This window comes from Marmota marmota, unplaced genomic scaffold, assembly GCF_001458135.2.
Source record: "Marmota marmota marmota unplaced genomic scaffold, marMar, whole genome shotgun sequence".
In the NCBI taxonomy this organism is placed as follows: Eukaryota; Metazoa; Chordata; class Mammalia; order Rodentia; family Sciuridae; genus Marmota; species Marmota marmota.
The window spans coordinates 3,388,633-3,409,150 of NW_026000048.1; the positions used below are offsets into that span (position 1 = coordinate 3,388,633).

A 20,518-nucleotide genomic window follows, 5' to 3' on the forward strand; every position below is an offset into this window, starting at 1 on the left:
AGGGACTGACACCTGTAACAGCCTCAGGGAGACCAAGTGAAGCCTGCCTGAGGGCCTGGCCCACAAAACTACTGTGTGTTGGTTTGAGCCACAGAGCTTGGGGTAATGTGGTAGGCAGAAGTAAAACACACCCACCACCTCCCGCTGGTATAAGCTACACAAGTTAGGAGAGACGCAAGGTCCCCTCCTGAAGTAGAGGATTCTTTCCTAAGGGCCAAATTTTTAAAACATCCTCCAGTTAAAGAACTATTAAAATACTGTAATGCAAAAAGTAAGAAAAAAATAAGTGATGGCTATTTTTAACTATTAACTCTTGTCATTTATTAATATTTTAATCAACTGAGCGTGGGGCTAGAGCTCCTCATGACCATGGCTGAATGATCAATTGTGTACTTGAGCCACAACTCTTCATAACGTAGACTCAAGCTTCTGAAAAATATACGTAACTTTGAGGAGCAGACAACTCTAAATCACACTGCTTCTTCATTGGGTACTGGGGATTGAACTCAGGGGTACTCTACCACTGAACCACATTCCAGCCCTTTTTATTTTTTCTTTTGAGACAGGTTTTCACTAAATTGCTGAGGCTGGCCTTGAGTATGCAATCCTCCTGCCTGAACTTCACTGGGTTTACAGGCATGCACCACCAGGCCCAGCTATTGTTTTAAATTCACTATTTTTGTTCTAAAACCCATACTTTTTTTTTTTTAAGTGTGGGGGGAGGACAATATTCAGAACAAGCAAGAGAATGGAACTAAAAATACCTAGGCTTGTGTACACACAGAGGCTCACACTGCTTCTAAGCCTGCCTCTTCACTTATTTATATATACTGGGTGTATATATCTTCATGTGAATATATCTAACTAAAACAGTACTTGATTCTTATTCCAGTTTACATTTTTGCCACAATTTAACTCATTATTATGTTTAACCTGAGGTTGTACCTATCATTTTCTATGTTTCAGACAATTTGATAACCAATGACCAGTTCTTTAATTTTATGTAATAAAAATAATTTCATGAGAAGATAAAGGGCAATGGACTAAAAATTCAGTGTGGACCATCTTTTAAAATATTATTTGCTCTAGAAAGGAATGAATGATTGACACTCCTACAGCACAGATCCTAGGCCCTGGGCTACAGAAACCTCTGTGGGTAAGAGTGCTTAAAGCCTGGAACCTCCTGTCTTAACAAGATAAATGGCACTGCCACTGCCAACTTCAAACACCTGTTATTCAATTCACAATAGCTAAGCCATAAAACTAGGTACCCTTCAACAGATGAATGGATAAAGAAAATGTGGTACATATACACAAGGGGATATTAGTCATAAAGAAGAATGAAATTATGACATTTGCCAGTAAATTAATGGAATTGGAGACTATCATGCTAAGTGAAATATGCCCATCTATTCACTCTATTGGGGAGGGCAGAATAGAGGGAAGGGAGGGGGCATTGGAATGGGAAAGAGTAAAATGGATCAGACAGAACTTTCCTATGTTCATATATGATTACACGACCAATGTAACTCTACATCATGTACAACCACAAACATGGGAATTTATACTCCATGTCCCTATATGTCAAAATACATTCTACTGTTTTGTATAACTAGAAAGAACAAATTTTAAAAAAGGAAAACAAAAAACGGTGATTCTCCTCATTATTAGGATAATAGTGTTTATGCTAATTCATTAGAGCAACAGCTCTCAAATTATGCATTCATCAGAGTAACCTAAGGAGCTTGTTAAAAATGTGTATTCCCTGAGTGCATTCCTACAAATTGGACTTCAGGGATGTGGAGAGGCCAGGTGATTCTGATGATCTTGGGGCTTAGGAACCACTCCACCAATTCTAGCCTAAGCAGAGATTAGACCATGCAGGCACCACCACTGTGATTTATTATTTTTTGATGCTCAGAGAGATGAGTCAAACCAGGAGGCAAAACCCATGTAAATTCGCATACCACCATCTTTTGTCTAGAGTTGACTTAACGTAAAAAACTAGTTTGCGTTGTTTTTGCAGCCTTTGTTCAGTCTCTTTATTTTCTTTACCGTTCAACAGACATTTATTGTGCAGAAAGAAGGCTCGCGGACTGCCACCACGGTGTGGGGCCTTTTATGAAACTCTTGGGATTACCACTGAAGGAGATGTGTATCTCAAGAGACTGTTTCCTGAGGCAGACATCTCCACCACAGCACTAGGTGAAGCTCCATAAAAATTAACTTACTGCTCATCAATCGCACAAGATTTTGACTACAAACATTTCAGAAGTTGTAGTTTCCAGTAGAGCAGCTATCTGGCAGGCAATGCCTTTCTGGGTTTCCTCAGATAGGAGCAGCTGTCCTACTCTCCAGCCCCTTGGCTTCCTTGTTGCGCCTTCTCCTGCTCCACGCGGATTCTCCAGACCAGGCCTGGAGGCGAGGATGTCTCAGAGGGTGGCGTCCATAAGTCCTCCTAGTCTCTTTCCTTCTGTTTCTGCCAGTCCAGGGCTGGAGGACCCAGATGCGCCAGAGTTCTAAAGACGACCCAAGAAATGACAGCTTTGTCATCACTTAGTCCTCAACGCCCACGTTTTCCCATCAACTTGAAGATCCGCTCACAAGTTCTTCCTCCCTGATCTCAGAAGGAGGTGAAACCTGTGAGGTCTCGGAGAAAAACGTTGGGGCACCCCACTGTTCCAAGGCGCTTCTCCTGGACTAATCCAGTGGGAAGCAGTGCATGCGTCTCTGTGACGACTGGGACCCCAACCACAGGGGCGATCCGGGCTCGCCCGGAACCTCTGAGCCCCACTAGAGCGGTTCCTACCCAACGCGGCGACGTTCGGCTGGCGAAATTCTCGCCCACCTGCTGCGCTCCGCCCACCTGCGGCATCCCCACCCCGGGCCTCTCAGCCTGGGGTCTCCCCACCCCGGGATGCTCCTCGTAAGCCCTCCCCGCCGCGGCTGCACCTTCCCCGACCTACAAAATCCGGGGGCGCTGCAGACCCCCACCTGCCGTGCTCCTCCTACCCCACGCCCAGATGGCAGAGCGCCCGCAAGCCCCGCCCGCGCGCCGGCCCCGCCCACCAACGCCCATTGGCCCTCGGGCGGGCGGAGGCGGTTCCTGCCCGGTGCGGGCGGGGCGGCGGTTCCGAGGCCCGCGAGCGTGGGCCAGGTCCTCACTGCTTGCTGCGCACCCGAGCTAACCAGCGGTCTCCGGCCTCCTCGCCATGGCCAGCAACGTCCCACCGACCCCCAGGGGGTCCTTCCCGAGGTACCTGGAGCACCTCTCCGGGTCCGGCAAAGCCATCGGTGTGCTAACCAGCGGCGGGGATGCCCAAGGTGCGCGCCCGCCCGCTTCCCGAACCCGGGCGGGAGAGGAGGGCGGCGGAAGGGGTTACTGGAACGGGGGGGGATGGGAAGAACTTGAGAGAAACGTTGCTGGAGGATGGCTGGGGAGAATGGATGGGGAGGGAACCGAGGAGAAGGGATGGGGGCTGGAGTGCCCGGGAAAAGAGATGGGGAAAGTGACAGGGGAGAACCGCGGAGAAGCGATGGTGTAGGGCGGGGAGAAGCCCTGTTACCTAGGGCCATCTGGGGTTTCTGGGGGCGACGGGAGACGGGGATGGGACTTCGTTGCAGGGCGGGGTGCGGAGGACGGAGAATATGGCGGTAGTATTCTTCATCGGGAAGATAATTTAATTTTCCACCTCCAGGNAAGTCAAAATAACACCTGGCATTTTGCCAGGGGAATGTTAAAGTTCGTAAACAAGTCTGGATGGTGCCTGGCAAAATGTCAGAGGGAGTGGTTTGAGAAGTAACAAAACCGAGCCATTAGGTGTAGAGATTCCTGATTGGTTGACTGATGTATCTAGTTTATGCTAATTAGATAAGCTGTGTGGAATGTATAAATACTGCTCCTGTCCTGCAATAAACGGCTCCTACTCCTGCTGTATCAACGTACACAAGTTATTCGTCACCCCCCGATTATTTTGCCGCAGCCGGACTGCGGCATCCTGGGCTGCTGAAGAAGAAGCCATAGCCACAGGAAGAGGAACTAGTCTCCAAGCCATCAGGGCTGCACATCAAGATTACTTTAGGATGAAGATGCTGTATTGATTGATAAGTGTTTGTCAAAATACTTGCCCCAGTGTTTGCCAAAATACTTGGTGATTGGTGTACAGACCTATGAGATACTGCTGCAATTTGCAGAATCAGTTTTCTGTTGCTTATCCGGAATCTGCCATTTGTGAGAGGTTATAAATACTTAGTAGCTTATGTAATGCTAACATGTCCATCTCTCCCCTTTCAGCAGAAAAGATACCTAGAAAATGAAAATTGTTTGAGAACTTTGTGCTTGGTTAGTGGGAGATGGCTGCTCTTAGTTTAGCAGGTGGCATGGAAAATGGCCTGGTGCTTTTTCAGCTCTGGGCTCTCACTGGAGAAACCAACTGTAGTCTCCCTTGCTAGAGGATGAAGCCATTATTCATTTTCCCGAGGCTCCATGAAACCACCGAGTCTTGTGTTTTCTTGGACCTGCTTGAGAGTTGCCACGTTGCTTTCTTAGAAAACTGGCCTCAAGATATATGCTCAGAAGCTTTGGCCTTGGCAGTAACAGGTTTACCAATCCTTAGAGGAGGTTATTCTGGAGATGGTAACTATTATATTCCCATGCTTTCACCATTTTGTCTTGACTATATTAGTACTTGATTTTTCCCTGAGAAGATTTTTGCACAATAGCTAGAGAGCAAGGATAAGTATTTGGTCTCATTTTTAGGGTCATTTTCTAATCAGGTATGGAATTACGGTAAAATTTCATGTTGAGATAGTTATAGGAACTATTTTTTTGTGTGTGTGTATTTTATGTACTAAGAGCTTTACAATTTCTATCTCTGGGTCTAATCCTGTAGCCCCAGGATATGTATTTCTTAATTTTGGCATGGGGTTTTTCTCCCCACAGAAAGATGAGTAATTTAGGCAAAGCTATGAGGCTCCAGATAGTTTGGCAAGATTTAAACTAAGCTTTGAAATCTTACCCCCCCATACTCTCCATTAAACCGTGTTCTTAGGGGGTTTTTCTCAGTGCGGTCTTGTGATCTAGTCATGCTCAAATGTGAGCGGAACCCATCTCTCTAAATTATGCAGAGTAAGCCTTTGGACATCTTTTTCTGGTGGAACAGAAAATGCCTTTTTATAGTAATGACAATCAAGGTGGCTAAAATGATGTACCATCACACTTGATATCAAAGTAACTGAGCACTTTTATTCCCAATGGAGTTTATATAGCATAAAGTAAAACTAAAAGTCCCCCCAGCTGTATTCCTGACTCTTTTAGTCCCCACGTTAAGAAAGAGTATTTTAAGGCAATTTTTTTCATCTTCTTAAGTTTTACAGTATATCTGCAATATTAAATTGATTTCACTTTCATCTAAAATTAAGCTCTGCTGTATAGACAGGTTTACCATGACCTAGTACCTACCCTCAGACAATATTGTTTCACACACCAAAAATTATCCATGGTCTTAGACACAGGCTGTAGTGTTTGCAAGGCTTCGTGTATGGTGGGGCTGAGAATGAATGAATGCTCAGGAGTCAAAGTACATTCTTAGGGGAGGTGAAAGATGCTCAGGAGTCAACATGCATCCTTAGGGTGGGTAGAAGGGCTCAGGAGTCAAAGTCCATCCTTTGGTTAAGTAGTGGATAATAAGGAATGTAAAGGCACCTTTTTTGCCTAAGGCAAGGAGAACATTAAAGCCGAATTTATGGACAGTACATATAGTATAAGTCTTATCACAGAATAGCCAACATTGAGTTAGTGTTATGAAGCATGCTTGCTGCCCTCAGGTTTTACACACACGCACTTGAAAACTTATTCCCGTTTTACACACACGCACTTGAAACCTGAGATGAACTGGCATTCCAGAGTTTGCAGAGCTGAGTATTAGTGCCTGGCCTTATGGCTGCAGTGAAAAGGTGCCAGACTGAGTACACCTGTGTCTGTTCACGAGACTGTATTTCCAGCACCCAGCACGGGTGGCAAATACTCAGATGTTTGTTGATTGTTCCCCACCTGGAGTCACCCCTGAGGAAGTGGCAAGTGATTAGGGTTCCAGGTCATTTCCTTTGTCATGAGGTCTTACAAGTGAATGACTCAAAAGTTCTCTTTAATCCTCAGAGCAGGAACATACAGACTTGACCAGAGTGCTAGTTGGTTCTTCAGTGTCTGTCCTCCAATTTGTGCCTTCCGCATTTACAGATACAACCGACCTCAGATTGAAAAATATTTAAAAAAATATTTTAGTATTTACATTGTATTAAATATCATAAGTAATTTGGACATGATTTAAAGTGCATGGGAGGATTGTGTAGATTATATTAAAATTCTGCATTACATCATTTTGTAGAAGGGACTTGAAACATTCAAGGTTTTGATGTTTTTGATATCTGAGGGGGTTCTTGGAACCTAACTCTGGAAGATACCAAGAGACAACTGCATTTATTGAGCACCCAATCAGCGTACTGCTTGGGTCCCTTTGGTGCCCAGAGCTTGCCCATGAGCCTAGTAAAATGCACATTGAGAATACTGGCATTCTGTCTCACACAGCTCTGGGGCCCTTCAGTATCCTGGAATTCTGTGTGCCTATTCTTTAATGGGATCATTTTAGTTTAAAATGTAATGATTAATTTAGCAAAAATTAGTGGGCCTAGGAAGCAGTGCTTGAGAATTGTAGCATAGCCCAATTCTGTAGGAGAGTGGTGGATTTGTGTAATGCATCCTTTTCTATGAATTCAGGTATTTTTTTGTGGGCCATATGCAGATGACCCTAAGGGAAGACATCTTGTTGTCTTTCACAAAAATGCATATTTTCCCTCCTTGGTTCCAGTTGCTGAAAGCTTTTGGTAGAGAACTCAGACCTTCTGGCAGGCAGAATTGGGGCTATTTAAATAAGCGCTACCAATCTTAGAGGCTGTCAGAAGCCATTAAAATTAGAAAACCAAGTTAACAGCATGTTAAAGGGCAAACATCAGTTTATAAAACTGTGCATCCACTATCGTTGTGATGATGTTAAAATGCATATATGGATAAAGAACAGATGCTTCTATGTTAAGGAAATGATTGAGTCGCTTTTTGAGTTACTTTTTTTTTTTAATCAAGCTTTATCTGGTGGTGTATTTTTATGGGTTACAAAATATCTGTGGGAGACTGCAGTTCCTCTTCACTAGTGCTCTATTCTTTGTACCTTTGTCATCATGGACTTTCTTTGTAATTACAGTAACTGCTTGTTTAGAAGAAAGAAGCAAAACATGGCAGCACAGTATACTTGAAACTCAAGAGACTTATTTATAGATCCTGATTCCTGGCTTTGCTATCTACCAGTAGTGAGATAGGGTCCTGGTTTTTGTTTTAGGTTTTTTTGTTTGTTTGTTTGTTTTTGCATTTACTGCATGAAGACATTGAAAATCACTCAGTCTTCTCTCCCTGCCTCCCTTTCCTCCCCCAACTCTTATCATTAATGAGAGTCTCAGGCAAAATAGGAAGTGTCAAAGAAACAATGCATCAACCTCTGCTCACATACCCCAGCAGGAAGCGGGAGCCCTGGGGCTAGTGGGAGGAAATGGTCCTGGGCGGGTCCTGGCCACTGGTAGACCAGGTGAGGACTTTGGATTTACCTTGTGTGACCTGGAAGCTGTGTGAAGGTTACTGGCTACCCCTGATAAAGGTAGCTTTCTGGAGTGGAGCAAGGAGTGGGCAGGGAGCCTGAGAGAGCCTGAGGTTAGAGAGTTGTTAGGAACAGGATCAAGCCACTAATGGAGGTTTGAGGGGGTGGTGGGTCTGGGGTATGTGGGCAGAGGTTGATACAGGTAGGATGGCTAAAGGGTATTTTTTTTTTTTTTACATCAGTGTTCATAATAGCAGAGAAAAAAGTTGGGGGGGAGGGATTGTGAAAAACCACCCACAGGAAATTAAAATTCCATGGGTGTTCCTGAAATGGGCCATTCACCACTTTGAAGAGTTTTGTGTCATCAGTGTGGCGAGATGTGCACAGTGCATCAGGGATTAAGCACTCAGGACCACCTCTGTCCAGTGGGAATGAAGCTTGCATAGGTAGTTGGTGTTTTATAGGTAATTTCAATTGATATGGTTGCCACATTATTCACAGCAAATGAAAATAATGAAATTATATTTCACCTAAAAACATTTTCTTTAACCCACTATTTCAGAACATAGTTATTGATTTGGGTATTAACAAGATACTTAAATTATTTGCACACCAAGTCTTTGAAATCCATCGTGTGCTGGTACCTACCGCACATCCCGATCTGGGCAAGACGCATGTTTCTCTGGACAGTGTGGTGAGAGAGACATGGGTATGTTACCACCTGTAGTTAAAAGATCCCCATGAGTTTTATGTGAGAGGTTTGAGGAAGGCAGGGGAACAGCTGGTAATGGTCCTGACTTCTGCAGAGGACCCTGAAGGTCGCACACTTCCAGCATGCTCTTTTAGGCCTTTGCTGGCCTGGCATGTTCTTCTCTAGATGCCCACTGGCTAACTTTCACCTTCTTCAGATCTTTCCTCAAACACCAGGTTTTCAGGGATGCCTTCTCCAATTCTTACCTGACTTTTGCAGCCTCTCTGGCACCCTCTACATCCTAGGTAGCCTCTTGTCCTCATCTGCTTATTTTTCTCCTTAGCACTTGTGCCCTTTTACCAGTGGATATAGTTTATTTGTCTGTCATGTTTATTGGTCTCCCCTGACTGTAACAAGCTGCAACAAGGTCTGTTTTGTCAATGTTGAATCCCAGCAGTATCTGACAAGCAGGAGACTACAATCCATGTGACTCTGTAGATGGTGGAATGAATGAAGGCCTCCTCACAGATGTGTCTGCAGTTATCCCCTCCCTGACTTAAGCCACGGTGCAGCAGCAGTGGTTGGGCAGTCCAGGAGGCCAGAAAGAGAGGCTATCCTGGCTTGATGACTTTGAACTATGAGGGAGTCACCATCCCAACAGGATTCCTCCTGGGATTCCCACCTTCCTAAGTTATCCAAAGAGAAAGCTTTAGGGAGAACTTTAGTAGCAAGATAGGGCATATTTTAAATTTGTCTTTTATAAGAGAAGCCAGCAACCTGACTTTATTTTTCAAAAAGGAATTTATAAATACTGAAAATTTGTGAGTGAATGATGGCAAGTACTGTGAAATATTCAAGAAAAGTGGCTCAATGCTGTCAAAGGTCAAGTGAGGAAATTTATTCCACTATTTGGATAAGAAAGGAAGTATAAGGATGGGTCCTAAGTATTTTATTAAATCAATATTTTTCTCATTTTTAGTAAGTTTTATTTTTAATTAGCCCAATTTGTGGGGTACAGTGTTGTACTAATTTGTGGGGTACAGTGTTGCAATCTGCGTGTATATGGTATATAATGATCGGATCAGTGTAGTTAGCCTTTCCATATCCTCAAAAAGAATCATTTCTAATGATGCACAATATAGATTTTATCAGAGCAGAGTCTCAAGCATTTGGAAACTGTGAGGCCACCTCAGAGTAGCCCACAAATGAGGACTGACCTGGTGCTTTCTTGCCAGGCCCTGCTGGTGGCACATGCAAGACTCTGGACCTCAGGGAAGAAATCACCTGATCACTGTTAGTTGCTCTTAACCTATGAAAATGTGTAATATCAAGAAAATAATAATCTGGGCCTTTCTGTTGCATTGAATTATCACTTATTTTCCACTTAACTAGCTGTCTCAAGGTCTATTTTTGTCTATGGTTCCCATACCTGGATTCTGTGTTCCCTGAGGACTGAGGATTAGATTTTGGCAAATTATGAAGAGGTTACTTTCCCAATACCAGGATTCCTGCTCAGTAGGAGGATTACATTTTCCCACGGAAATGCTGATGAACTTTATTGTGTCCCTGGTCTGGCTACCCAAACCCAAACAGAATGAATGAACCCTACTGGGACTGGGCTGTCTCTAACAAGGGTAGCTTGAGTGTTGAATAGAGAACCCTGAAATGGCCCTTTGTCCCAAAAGGCCTAGTGGCTGAGCCCAAGGACAGCCCTAAGCAAAATGAGGAAACCGGGAATGTTGACCCACAAGGCTGTAAAACCAGACGGATTTGCAAGGATTGGTCTCCTGCTTATTTCTTCCCGCCTTGCCTCCTGTTCTTCAGACTTTGGCTCCCTGCTGTGACCCCTCCTAGAACACTTTGAGGTTTTCCTTCCTCAGGCCTCTACCTACAGCGCTCAGGGGAAGCAGCCCTTTGCAGTGTAGATCACACCCCAAAGCAGGGAGCTTTCAATCCTATCAGGCCCCACCCCTAAGCGATGAAATGAGAATCTGGCCCCTGAAGGCATTCTTATCTTATCCTGAAGCCTCCTTCTGAAGCCTCCTTTGGTGATTCCTACACTTGGTCTTTGTAATAGGTGAAACTGGAGAGCCTTTTAAGTTTTTTTTTTTTTTTTAAAAGGAAGGTTTAAATTGCCACTGCACCATTTATTGATTTTGTTACCTTGGGCAAATCAGTGTATCCCCTCAGAGCCCAGCTTTCTCAGGGACCTCTGGAGGGTGGCAGGATCTTAGCAGGCTTCCTGCCTGGTCCCAAACAGGCTGCTCCTAACTCCTGAGCTGCAGGAGTGAAAAAGACCAGCTGGCTTTCTCCATTAGGGTAACTTGCAAGTGAAAAACCCCCTAGGGCTTAGAGCTGAGCTTCTTGCAATGTGGTTCCCACAACAGCTGGGAGCCTGTTAGAAAATGCCAACAAAGGCCCAACCACCTGCCTCAGGGGGTTTGAGCAGGACCTGCTGGGGCTGCTGCAGGCTTAGGAGAGCTGCCTCCAGGGAAACCAGTTTTCTCCCCCAGGTGGGGGATGGGGAGGCGCCTGGAGGCTCACCTTGTCTTTTGTGTCCAGCTTTAAAAAATTTCAGCCCTCTTGCTATTTCTTTCCCTTGGACATTTCTCAATCCCGTGATTGTTCATTTACATGCCTTTATGAAAGGCCCTGGGGAACTGTGGTCTTCAGAGAAGAGGGGAGTAAAGGGGAGTAAATTGGAAAAGGGCTCTTGTGGTACAGTTTATCCCCTGGTGCCACCCAGTATCTATCTACACAGGTATATCTTTGGTGGCTAATCCACCTGTTCTTAGTGTCTGTAGCATTAAGTCCTAGAACAACACAGTCTGTTGGAAGGATCTGGAAATTGCTGCTTTTATCCCTAAGTGTAAGGCAAGATGCCTGCCACAGATGTGAGTGCCAAGAGGCAGGTGCTTCTCCCTGCAGTGGATAAGGAGAGACAGATGAGGGAGAGGCCAGGGAGTCCTCTTGGAGGTGCAGGAGCTGGGAGGCTGAGGAAGAGCCTCCAAAGAGGAGTGTTGACAGGGGATGCTGACAGGCACTTCCTGCAGCCCCCAGGCAGGAAGGAAGAGTCCCCAGAGCAAGGCCTCAGAGTCCCCGTGAGGAGTTTTCTTCTTGCAGGGCCGGGAGTCATGGGGGTGAGGGAGCATGGCACTGGAATGGTTTAAAACAAAACATTTATGCTGATGTTGAGTATAAAAAGTATAAAAATCGTGTACAGGAAAGAAGTATGGAACTATATTCAGGAAGATAGCCATACAGCATCTGAGGCTTATGTGTCTGTTACTTTATCTGTAATTAAGTTAACAGAATGTATTGATAAGTTATTTGCAAAAACACAAAAAAGAAATTGCTTCAGTCATTGTGGCCAATTTCTGGTGTGGATAATGATTCAGGGAGAAGGTTTAGGAAAATATGTCATTTTTATAGGCAGGAGCTATTGGAGGTATTGGTTTGAATGGCACAGAAGAAAATTGTTGTGTTGAGCAAGAGTGAGTACAGGGGAAAGAGAAAATTACCAGGATAAAAGAATTCATTGTATTTAAAAATTTAAAAAAAACCTTTTTCTTTTTGTTATTATTCATTTATTTATATGTGGTGCTGAGAATCCAACCCAGTGTCTCACACATGGCCAGGCAAGCACTGAGCCACATCCCTAGCCCTTTTTTTAAATTTTATTTGGAGACAGAGTCTCATTGAGTTGCTTAGCACCTCACTGTTGCTGAGGCTGGCTTTGTACTCACCATCCTCCTGCCTCAGCCTCCTGAGCTGCTGGGATTACAGGTGCATGCCACCCACCATGCCAACAAGTTTGATATTCTTGAGAGATGGCCCCAGTTAATTCAGCAGGTTGTTAAAATTTCTTTACAGTAAACTGGCTTTTAATATGAAGTAATAAGGGTACTCAATATACACATGTACATAGACATCAGAAGTATATCACATACATTTATTTCTAAGACACAATCCCAAGGCTTTTCACTAAAGGGATATTGTCATTCAAAAGTGGTAATGGACTTATTCCAGAATTGCAGAACTGGCTTAGCATAATTGAGGATTTTTTAAACCATCTTCTGGGCCAATTCGCCATATAAATATACTCAAGTTTAGTCTCCTCATGAGTTACAGTATACTTTTGAAGAGCCACAGCTCATTTTTATGGGGCATTTACTTACCAAAAGATATTGTCAATATATTCTGTGACATCTCTAGTTCTAACATTTATTTCCAAAATGTAAATACATGGAGGAGGCAGATTGGGAGTGGTTGAGTGGTAGCAATTTGACTGAAATTTCGCTTGGGTGTCCCCCCCTTATGAAGGCATCTTTCTGGACCTGGTCCTCAGTCCTTCTATTTCTCTTGTTGATGCCCTTAGCTCATTAGCCAGAGCAGTGATGCAGGACTGTTCAGGTTCCATGCCTGTGGGGGGCGATTCCAGTCAGTTGTCAGTCTGTAGAAATGGGACTTAAGGGGAAAGCAAAGCAGATTCGAGTCCAGTGGACTTGTATGATTCCACGTTGCATTTTGTTTCTTTTGTTGCATTAGTTTCTTTTAAATGTGAAAGATGTCCTTGAGTTATCCTGGTTAGGTTTAATATTAACAGTAGGCAGGTTTTTATCTTCTAATAGAATTGCATGACTTATATTGCACTTAAAGCCATCACCTAATTGTTTATTATACTAATAGCTGGTAATGAAATAACCAGTTTTTCAGCTCCTCAACTTACAGACTAGTTGCCCTTTTCAGTATTGATTTCTTTGACTGTGGCTAACTCTAAGAAGACTCTGTCTTCTCTGCTGTCCTGCCGCACGTGGAGCATCTTGGGAACTCACACCAAGCCCAGGCACCTATGTTCTGAACTGAAAGTGCTCTGGATTCTGTTATGGCTATATCTCCCATACCCACTGTACCCATGGATGGGTGACCTTGCTTTATGTTCCCTGTTTCTTTTAATCCTTACCCTAATCCCTCACTTCTCACATAGGGGAAAAGGAACGTAGGAGAGGTTGCACAATTTACCTGTAGTCTCAGTTAATTAATGGCAGAAGCCTGTTATTGGGCCACAGGCTCTTGAGTAACAATTGTTCCTGTTCTTTCTCAGGTATGAACGCTGCTGTCCGTGCTGTGGTGCGCATGGGAATATACGTGGGGGCCAAAGTGTACTTTATATATGAGGTCAGTGTTTGCTTCCCATTTATTGTTTATCTGTGCCTCCTACCTGCTCAGAGCTCTGCCATTGCAGGCCTGTCTCCCACTTGTCTCCCAAAGCTGAGCACAGGAAGTGAGGGAAGAAAGGAGATAAGACTGAGCACATGTCATTTTGCTATCAACTTCCTTTTCTTGATTTGGAGGATCAGTAATCTCAAATGGTGGTATTTGTCTGCAGCTCTTATTCATGTACAAGTGATGTAGTCCTTTCCAGGGTGGGCTGAGCTTGACCAAGCACTCTGAGAAATGGGGTAAAACAGCCACTTTGAGCTCTTCATTATTCATATGAAACCCAGGCCACCTCCCTAGTGTCAGTTCAGGCTTTAGTTTCAGAATGAAGAATCTGTGACCAAATAGCAGGGATGGCACCTAGTCTTTGACTTTTGAGGTCTTGGCAACTTCAGAATCAGTAATAGTTGGGTGAAAGGTGCTAATAGAGTTTGAACCACATTATTTATTTTAAGAACTATTTGGAAAACTTTACCTTTAATTTTTACATTTATAAGTCAAAGCTTCAAAAAACTGGGAAGAGGAGAATGTTTATTTTTAAGATTGAATTTTTCTTAAGATGACCATTAGTGAGTATGATTCCTCCCAGCATTGTATATATAAAAGACTAGAAGGAAATATGTACATCTTGAAAAGTATAGCAAATATATATTTATATGCTGTATTTTATACCTGCCATTATGACTGTTTTCTGTTTGGTATATTGATTCCAACTCTTCCTTTATTTATTTATTTTTGGTACTGGGGATTGAACCCAGGGATGCTTCCCCCACCCTCCCCCAGCCACATCCCCAGTCCTTTGTATTTTTTGAAACAGGGTGCCGCTAAGTTGCTGAGGCTGGCCTCTAACTTGCAATGCTTCTGCCTCAGCTTCCCCATTTGCTGGGGCTTACAGGAATGTGCCACTACTCCTGGCCCAACTCTTGCTTTAAATGATCCAAAATGCTCCATCGGATTGATGGCCCATTGTGTACTTGGCCCTCACTTCCATGATTCCTGATTCACCATAGCACTGCAAGATCTATATAATATTTAAAACCATCTAGGGTTTTTGTATCACTACCTGCCAAGACCTGGCATTGACTGAGTCCAAACTCATGGTCCTTTTAATGCCAATGTCTGGCCAAAGTGATTTCAAAAATTTCTAACCCCAGCCTGAGGCCTACCCCCACCCAGCACTGTGCCACCCATGCTTGCCAGATACGTGTGTGGCTGCATTCATGCGACTTCCCGGGAGCTGGCGAGATTCCCCTGCACATCTACTAATTCATTTTCCCCTTTTGTGAAATGTCTGTTCCCATTCTTCTCTCATTTGTCTACAGAACCATTTGTTTATCATTTGCTGAAAAGAGGATTTTCCTGTGTTTTGGTTTGCTTTTTTTGAAGTGTTATGTGGTTTTTGTTTGTACTTATCTGGTTGGGGCAATTTTAAAATGATGGGTTTAACCTCTGAGTTTCTAGACCACTGTTTTATCATTTTGTGTTTGGATTGGTTTAAGGTCAAATTGCCCTTGTGAATTTCCATTCCTGGGCTCTGGCCAGGCTCTGATGGCTGCTTTCCCCTGCTTATTGACTTGGAATGAGCACATTAGTGTCAGTGCCACGGGCACCATCCTTCCTTCCACCCCACTACCTTCCAGTTTGCATTCAGTCTCCAAGTCTCTCACCTACACCCACTGGCTGCCTTTTCCTGCTCCTGCTGCATAGCGTACCTGTGCACCCTGAGTGGTTTCCGCAGCCTTGACTTTTTCTTTTCTTTTTATTTCTTTTAAGAGGTAAGGTATGCTCTCTGCCTTAGACCTGGAGGGACAGTTTGGTGTTCTGGCCTGGAAGCTGTTCCTAATAAGTGAATGAGCTCTTTGGAATTGGAGCAGCCTCAGATGAGGTTTTTCTGTTGAAATTAGCAAAACGTGTTCAAGTTCAACAAAGTACAGGAGGTTTTCCCAGGAAACCTTGTGATTTCAATGGCTGCTACAATCCCTGGCCTCTGTTAATGCTCCTGTTTTACAAATGCCTTCACAACAGCGACTAACTGGATCTTCGTGGTGACTTTGTGGGTGCAGGTTGTGAGGAAGGAAGTTATTTCTGTTATTTCATAGTGAAAGGAGCTGATCCATCCTTTACAGTTTACTTTCTCTGGGTCACTACGCCTCATTTTTAGGGCTAGGAAGGTGTGTTGACTTCTCAGGCTCCCAGCCCAGGGTCAGGGGAGTGACTGACCCCAAGGACACTTGCTAATGTTTGAGACTTTTTGTTACCTCATTCTTGGAAGGGTTCTTGGTGGTGGCACCTAGTGGGTAAGTCCAGGGATGCCATCCAGCACTCTAAAATGGACTATGTAGCCCCCACCACTGATGCCCAGCTGGCCTCAAACGTGAGCAGTGCAGAGGCTGAGCATCCCTCCCTTAAACCAGGGGTCAACTCTGCACTGGGTTTGGATATTGGTAGAAGGGGGACCTGGTAAGGCTGATGGATATACGAGGGTTTCGTCTTTGAAATAGTGACTGGTCAACTTGATTGGATTTAATGGTTTTGTCTTCCTGGCCCTTGTGTATCTGTTTTTATTGGCCACTGTGCACTGTGGTTGTCCACCTGTGTTCTGGTGATATTCAGACCTATGTCTACGAGACTAGGCACATTTTAAAATTAAGGAATTGGTATGGAACACATCTCAAGGGCCTGTAACTGAGAACATGTGGTCTTTCTTTTGAGGTAAACCAGATTTATTCTCTACATCATTGTATTCATTAAAGTTATAGCTGGGGATTTGTTAGACGGGCCCATAAGCTCGGAGGTTGAAAAGCCTCACTATGGCCATCTGCAGTCCAAGGAGATCAGTAGTTGCTCACTGCAAGAAGCTGGAAAGCTCAATGTGAGAGAGGCAGCCCCCAGCCACAGGCTGAAGGCCCAACAGCTGCCTAGAGGGCCACTGGGTACAGGTCTGCATTCAGAGACTTAAGAAACCAGATTCTGAGGTCCATGGGCAACAGAAACACGCACTCTTCAGCAGGGCACAGCAGGACTGCAAGCTGCCTCTTCCTGCTGCTTTTTCTTCCATCAGGCCCCACCCTGTAGGATGGTGCCATGTTCAGGGCAGATCTTCCTCAGTTCAGAGACCCACACATCAGCCTTCCCTGAAACACCCTCATAGAAGTGTGCTCTGGAAGGCTCTAGCAGCCGTTCATCCAGCCAAGCTAGCACCCAAAATCAGCCGTCACAGTTATCAACTAGAAAAGTTGGGGCTCTGAGGTCCACACTGCCTGGTAGGCAGCAAAGGTGCCTGAACCCAGTGCTCTGTAGGGGCTGTGTTTGTCCTTTCCTCTCTGAAGCGGTGGCTAAGGGAAATTTTGGCTGGTGTGGGCTCTTCTTCCTATCCTTTCCTGGAGGGGGAATGAGGAGTCCTGGCTCTGGGCAGCTCCCATTTCCTTTAGGAACCTCCACAGTTCTTCCATTGAGATGTTGCCAAAGAGAATCCTGTGTGCAGATGTTGTTTAAAGACGACTTTAAGTTTCATGGTAATATTTTACTAGGAGTGGGCACCTTAGATAGAGGCTGTCCCATATCTGAATGTAGTAGTACCTGGATTTTAAAATTCTGTCTTAGTGGAGTGTAATGGAAACACCCCAAAGATGAACTCTTTTGAATTGAAATTGCCCATCCAAAGATGATGAGATGCTTCTCATGATACCCCTGTCTCCCCCCAAAAGGTAATCTTAGTGGAAGAGCTCTATTCTTCATATCCTTACAGGAGGATAGTCCTCAATATCTACCTTACCTTGGTTGGGCTCACTGGAAGCAGATTCTCAGACCACCTAAGACCAGAGGGCCTTTGTGCAAGTAGCAGGCTCTTTGCTCAGTAGCAATAAATGTTATCTACTTGACCGGTTTGGAGAATCATTTCCTCTCTATTATAGATTTAAAAATTTTTATCTGTAATTCTGAAATTAAAAAAATTCTAAAATCTGCAAGATTTTTCTAACTTACTCAACAATAACATCCTGGCTGGCCTGTAAGGCTACCTATAAATCCTGGCTCACCCACCCAGTGTATATGTACCTTAATCTTCAGAATCCCACATCTGTAGGGGTGGGTTTGAGGTGGTGCATGCTCCTGAGAGCCCCAGGTTACACAGCAGTAATGTTCATACTGCTTGCTAAAATCCAGTGTCTTTTGAATTTTGGTCTGCCTCTCACTCAGAGAGTTTGGGTAAAGGATTGTAGACCTATAGCAAGCATCTTGGTGGCAAGATGAATAAATTAACCCATATTCCTGTGTCTTCCTCTGTCCAGTGCAGAGGCCTCCCTACACTAGCACAAGGGGGCTGTTTATGACCAGACACAGCGTCAGGGTCTGCCGCTGGTTTGTTTATAGACCTGCTGGAAATTGTGGGTGCCTTCTCCCTGAGCTCTTGAGACTGTACCCACATTTTGGAGCTTCTTTCTTGACCTCAGCACTATGACATTCAGAGCTGGGGAATTCTGGGAAGGGAGCAGAGTCTGCACACTGCAGGATATCCAGCAGCATCCTGTCCTTACCAATGAGATGCCAGGAGCACCCCCACCCTTCAGTCATGACAGTCAAAAATGTTGCCAGACATTGGTAAAATGTTCCCTTGGCAGAACGACCCTCATTGGGGACCACAATTCTTGACATATGTGGGCTCAAATTTAGAAGATGGTGCCATTTAGTATTTTATTGCATTTGTAATTTTTTTTTTTAGTCTAATTTCTGTGTTTTGCCAGAGCTTTGGAGGTTACCATTAGACTAAAGCAGTTAAGCAGGTTAGTATGAAAGAGGGGAATTGAAGGTTCTTTTTTTCCTCTCTGGTAGAGGGTGTGTGAAAGTGTATTCATTGGAAGGCACTGGTGTTTCTGGTAAAAGTCTGGCACCATATTAGCCTGAGCTGTTCTATCTGGCTGTGGCTTGCAGACCTGTAAATCTGGGGCAGGCCTACGTGTGGTGCATGCGAAGCCCTTGGCTTACGTGCCAGAGAGCTGGGGAGGGATGGTGGATTAACCCGTTCTTTTCTACGTAGTCTGCTGATTATTGACTCCTTCTTGTTCTTCCCCTTAAGCTAGGGTTTTTCCTTAAAGACATGAAAGCCTTTAACTTCTTGGTGATGCAAGAACAATGGTTTGTGGCCAAGGCTGTGTCCAGCCGACTGCCGTGGTTAGGGTGGGTCACACTGAGTAGGAAGTGTCCCTTAGCTGTCCCCCAGATAGCCGCTGTGACTGCAAGAAGACCCTGCAGAAGAGGGCTGTCTCCTTGAGTTTAGTTTGATATGTGGGTTTAATATCCTGTTGTCAAAAGCTATTTTGCAGATTTAAAAAGAAGCATTAAATATGACCAAAAAGTTTCTCATTTTAAAAAGAAACTAGTTTGATGCTACTCATAAACAGCCATTTGTAAATATTATCAGTGTTCATCTCTCCTCTTGCACACCCTGAAATAAAAACTAGGAGTAATCCCATCACTTTAACTGCTTAATCTTACTGTTATTAAAAAGAGCAGATTCTAAATGTGTCTGTGTAAACCCTCCTTACAGTAAAGGAATAAGGGCTAATAGAACGGCATGGGCAGGTAATCCTGTGGTCTCCAGAGCTGCTGTGGTAGCACCTTTTCCCCTCCCTGTGGCCTCAGGGCTCAGAGTTCCCCCTTCCATCGCAGCTTCCAGCTTTCTCTCTGAAGGCCCAGGTTCACCCCAACTGGCCATCTGCCATGAGCTTGAATTATCAGCATGTAAATGTAGTGTTCCTTGTTCAGGCCTGAGCATTGTGACTTGACTTAATACACTAATAAAGAAGTTTTAATTAATAGATTGGTATCATTTTCTTTTCCTCATGGAACCCCCTCCTTGCCAGAGGAAACACTGTCTGTCATCTGGGATAGGAAGCACCACCCTGCTCTCCAGTGTTTAAAAGCAAGAAATGCCACCCTGAGACAGGCTCACAAAAGTCTCTCCCATGCACCTGTCCCCTGCTTTGCTCAGAAGTGCTGCTGCCCCCTCTCCGGCCTCAGCACGCCAGCCACTGGAGGAGGGGCCGCGATGTGACTTCTCTGTAGACATGCTGGAATCCAGATAACACCTGTGCTCTTGGAATATGTGTGCAGGGGTCGCTGGTGAAACAGGACGCCAGGCCTTGACTGGGCTGACCTTGTAGGGACATGTCTGTGCCCCATCTCACCCCTCCCATTCCTGACGCTGACCTCCACCTTCCCCCATCGATGTTGAAAATTCCTCTGGTGTGTCACTCAGGCATGTCTCTTTGATGTTTTAAATGTAACTGTGTTTCTTTTAACTTCATTGAAGCCAAAGCTGCTTAGCCACTGTGTCTGCTGGAAAACGACTGTCCCGGTTGAGTGTGTCCCTCTGCATTGCTGCCTGTGCTGCTGCCTCCCACCACTGTCTGAGGGGTGGGGTGGGGTGGGGGGCTGTCCCCCCACTAACATGCGGGCATGGTGACCGCATTGCTTAAGTTGCTTAAATCGATTCACAAAAAGCCCATTTGTGTGACCTAGGCCTCTGCCTCATGCATTATTACCTTTCCACTGGAACACGGGCCAGTACACGTCCTGGGACATAGTCATAATTACAGGAATGAGCATTTTCTTTTCTTTTATTGAATGCTCACTGCATGCCAGCTCTTAGGGTAAATTCTTCAAGTGTGATTTGTCTCTGGTGACATGTCCTCAACAGCCAGCGGTGTCATGCTCCATGTTGCTGGGAGCTTCAGCCAGTTTCATCACAGATAGCATTTTTAAATTGCAAATGATCATGAGCTCCTTCCCCTGCCTCTGCCACTTCCACTGCCACCTTTGTCGCTGTGGGGCTGGGGGAGCCCCCTTTGAGTTGTGAGATAGCCTCTCTCTGGGAGGACGGTGACCTGTGTCTTCCTGCTGTTCTGTTGGTGTGACCACTGAGGTTGTGTACTGTTAGCTTTGACTTAAAGGACTTTAATAGTGC

The 20,518-nt window shown here is 44.7% G+C and overlaps 1 protein-coding gene across 5 annotated transcripts in view; it reads left to right on the plus strand.

Annotated features, from left to right (window-relative positions):
• Positions 1–3,108: 3,108 nt before the first annotated feature.
• The window catches only part of LOC107150196 (phosphofructokinase, platelet), a 55,084-nt gene continuing 37,674 nt past the window's right edge, over positions 3,109–20,518 (plus strand). For 2 of the 5 annotated variants that reach the window (XM_048812606.1, XM_048812608.1), the window contains exons 1-2: positions 3,111–3,324; positions 13,439–13,512. In XM_048812606.1, the coding sequence (XP_048668563.1) occupies positions 3,213–3,324; positions 13,439–13,512 (186 nt within the window). In that variant the 5' untranslated portion in view covers positions 3,111–3,212. Of the gene's footprint in view, positions 3,325–13,438; positions 13,513–20,518 lie in introns of all 5 variants that reach the window. The other 3 variants (XM_015495147.2, XM_015495146.1, XM_048812607.1) reach the window with 3 other exon arrangements.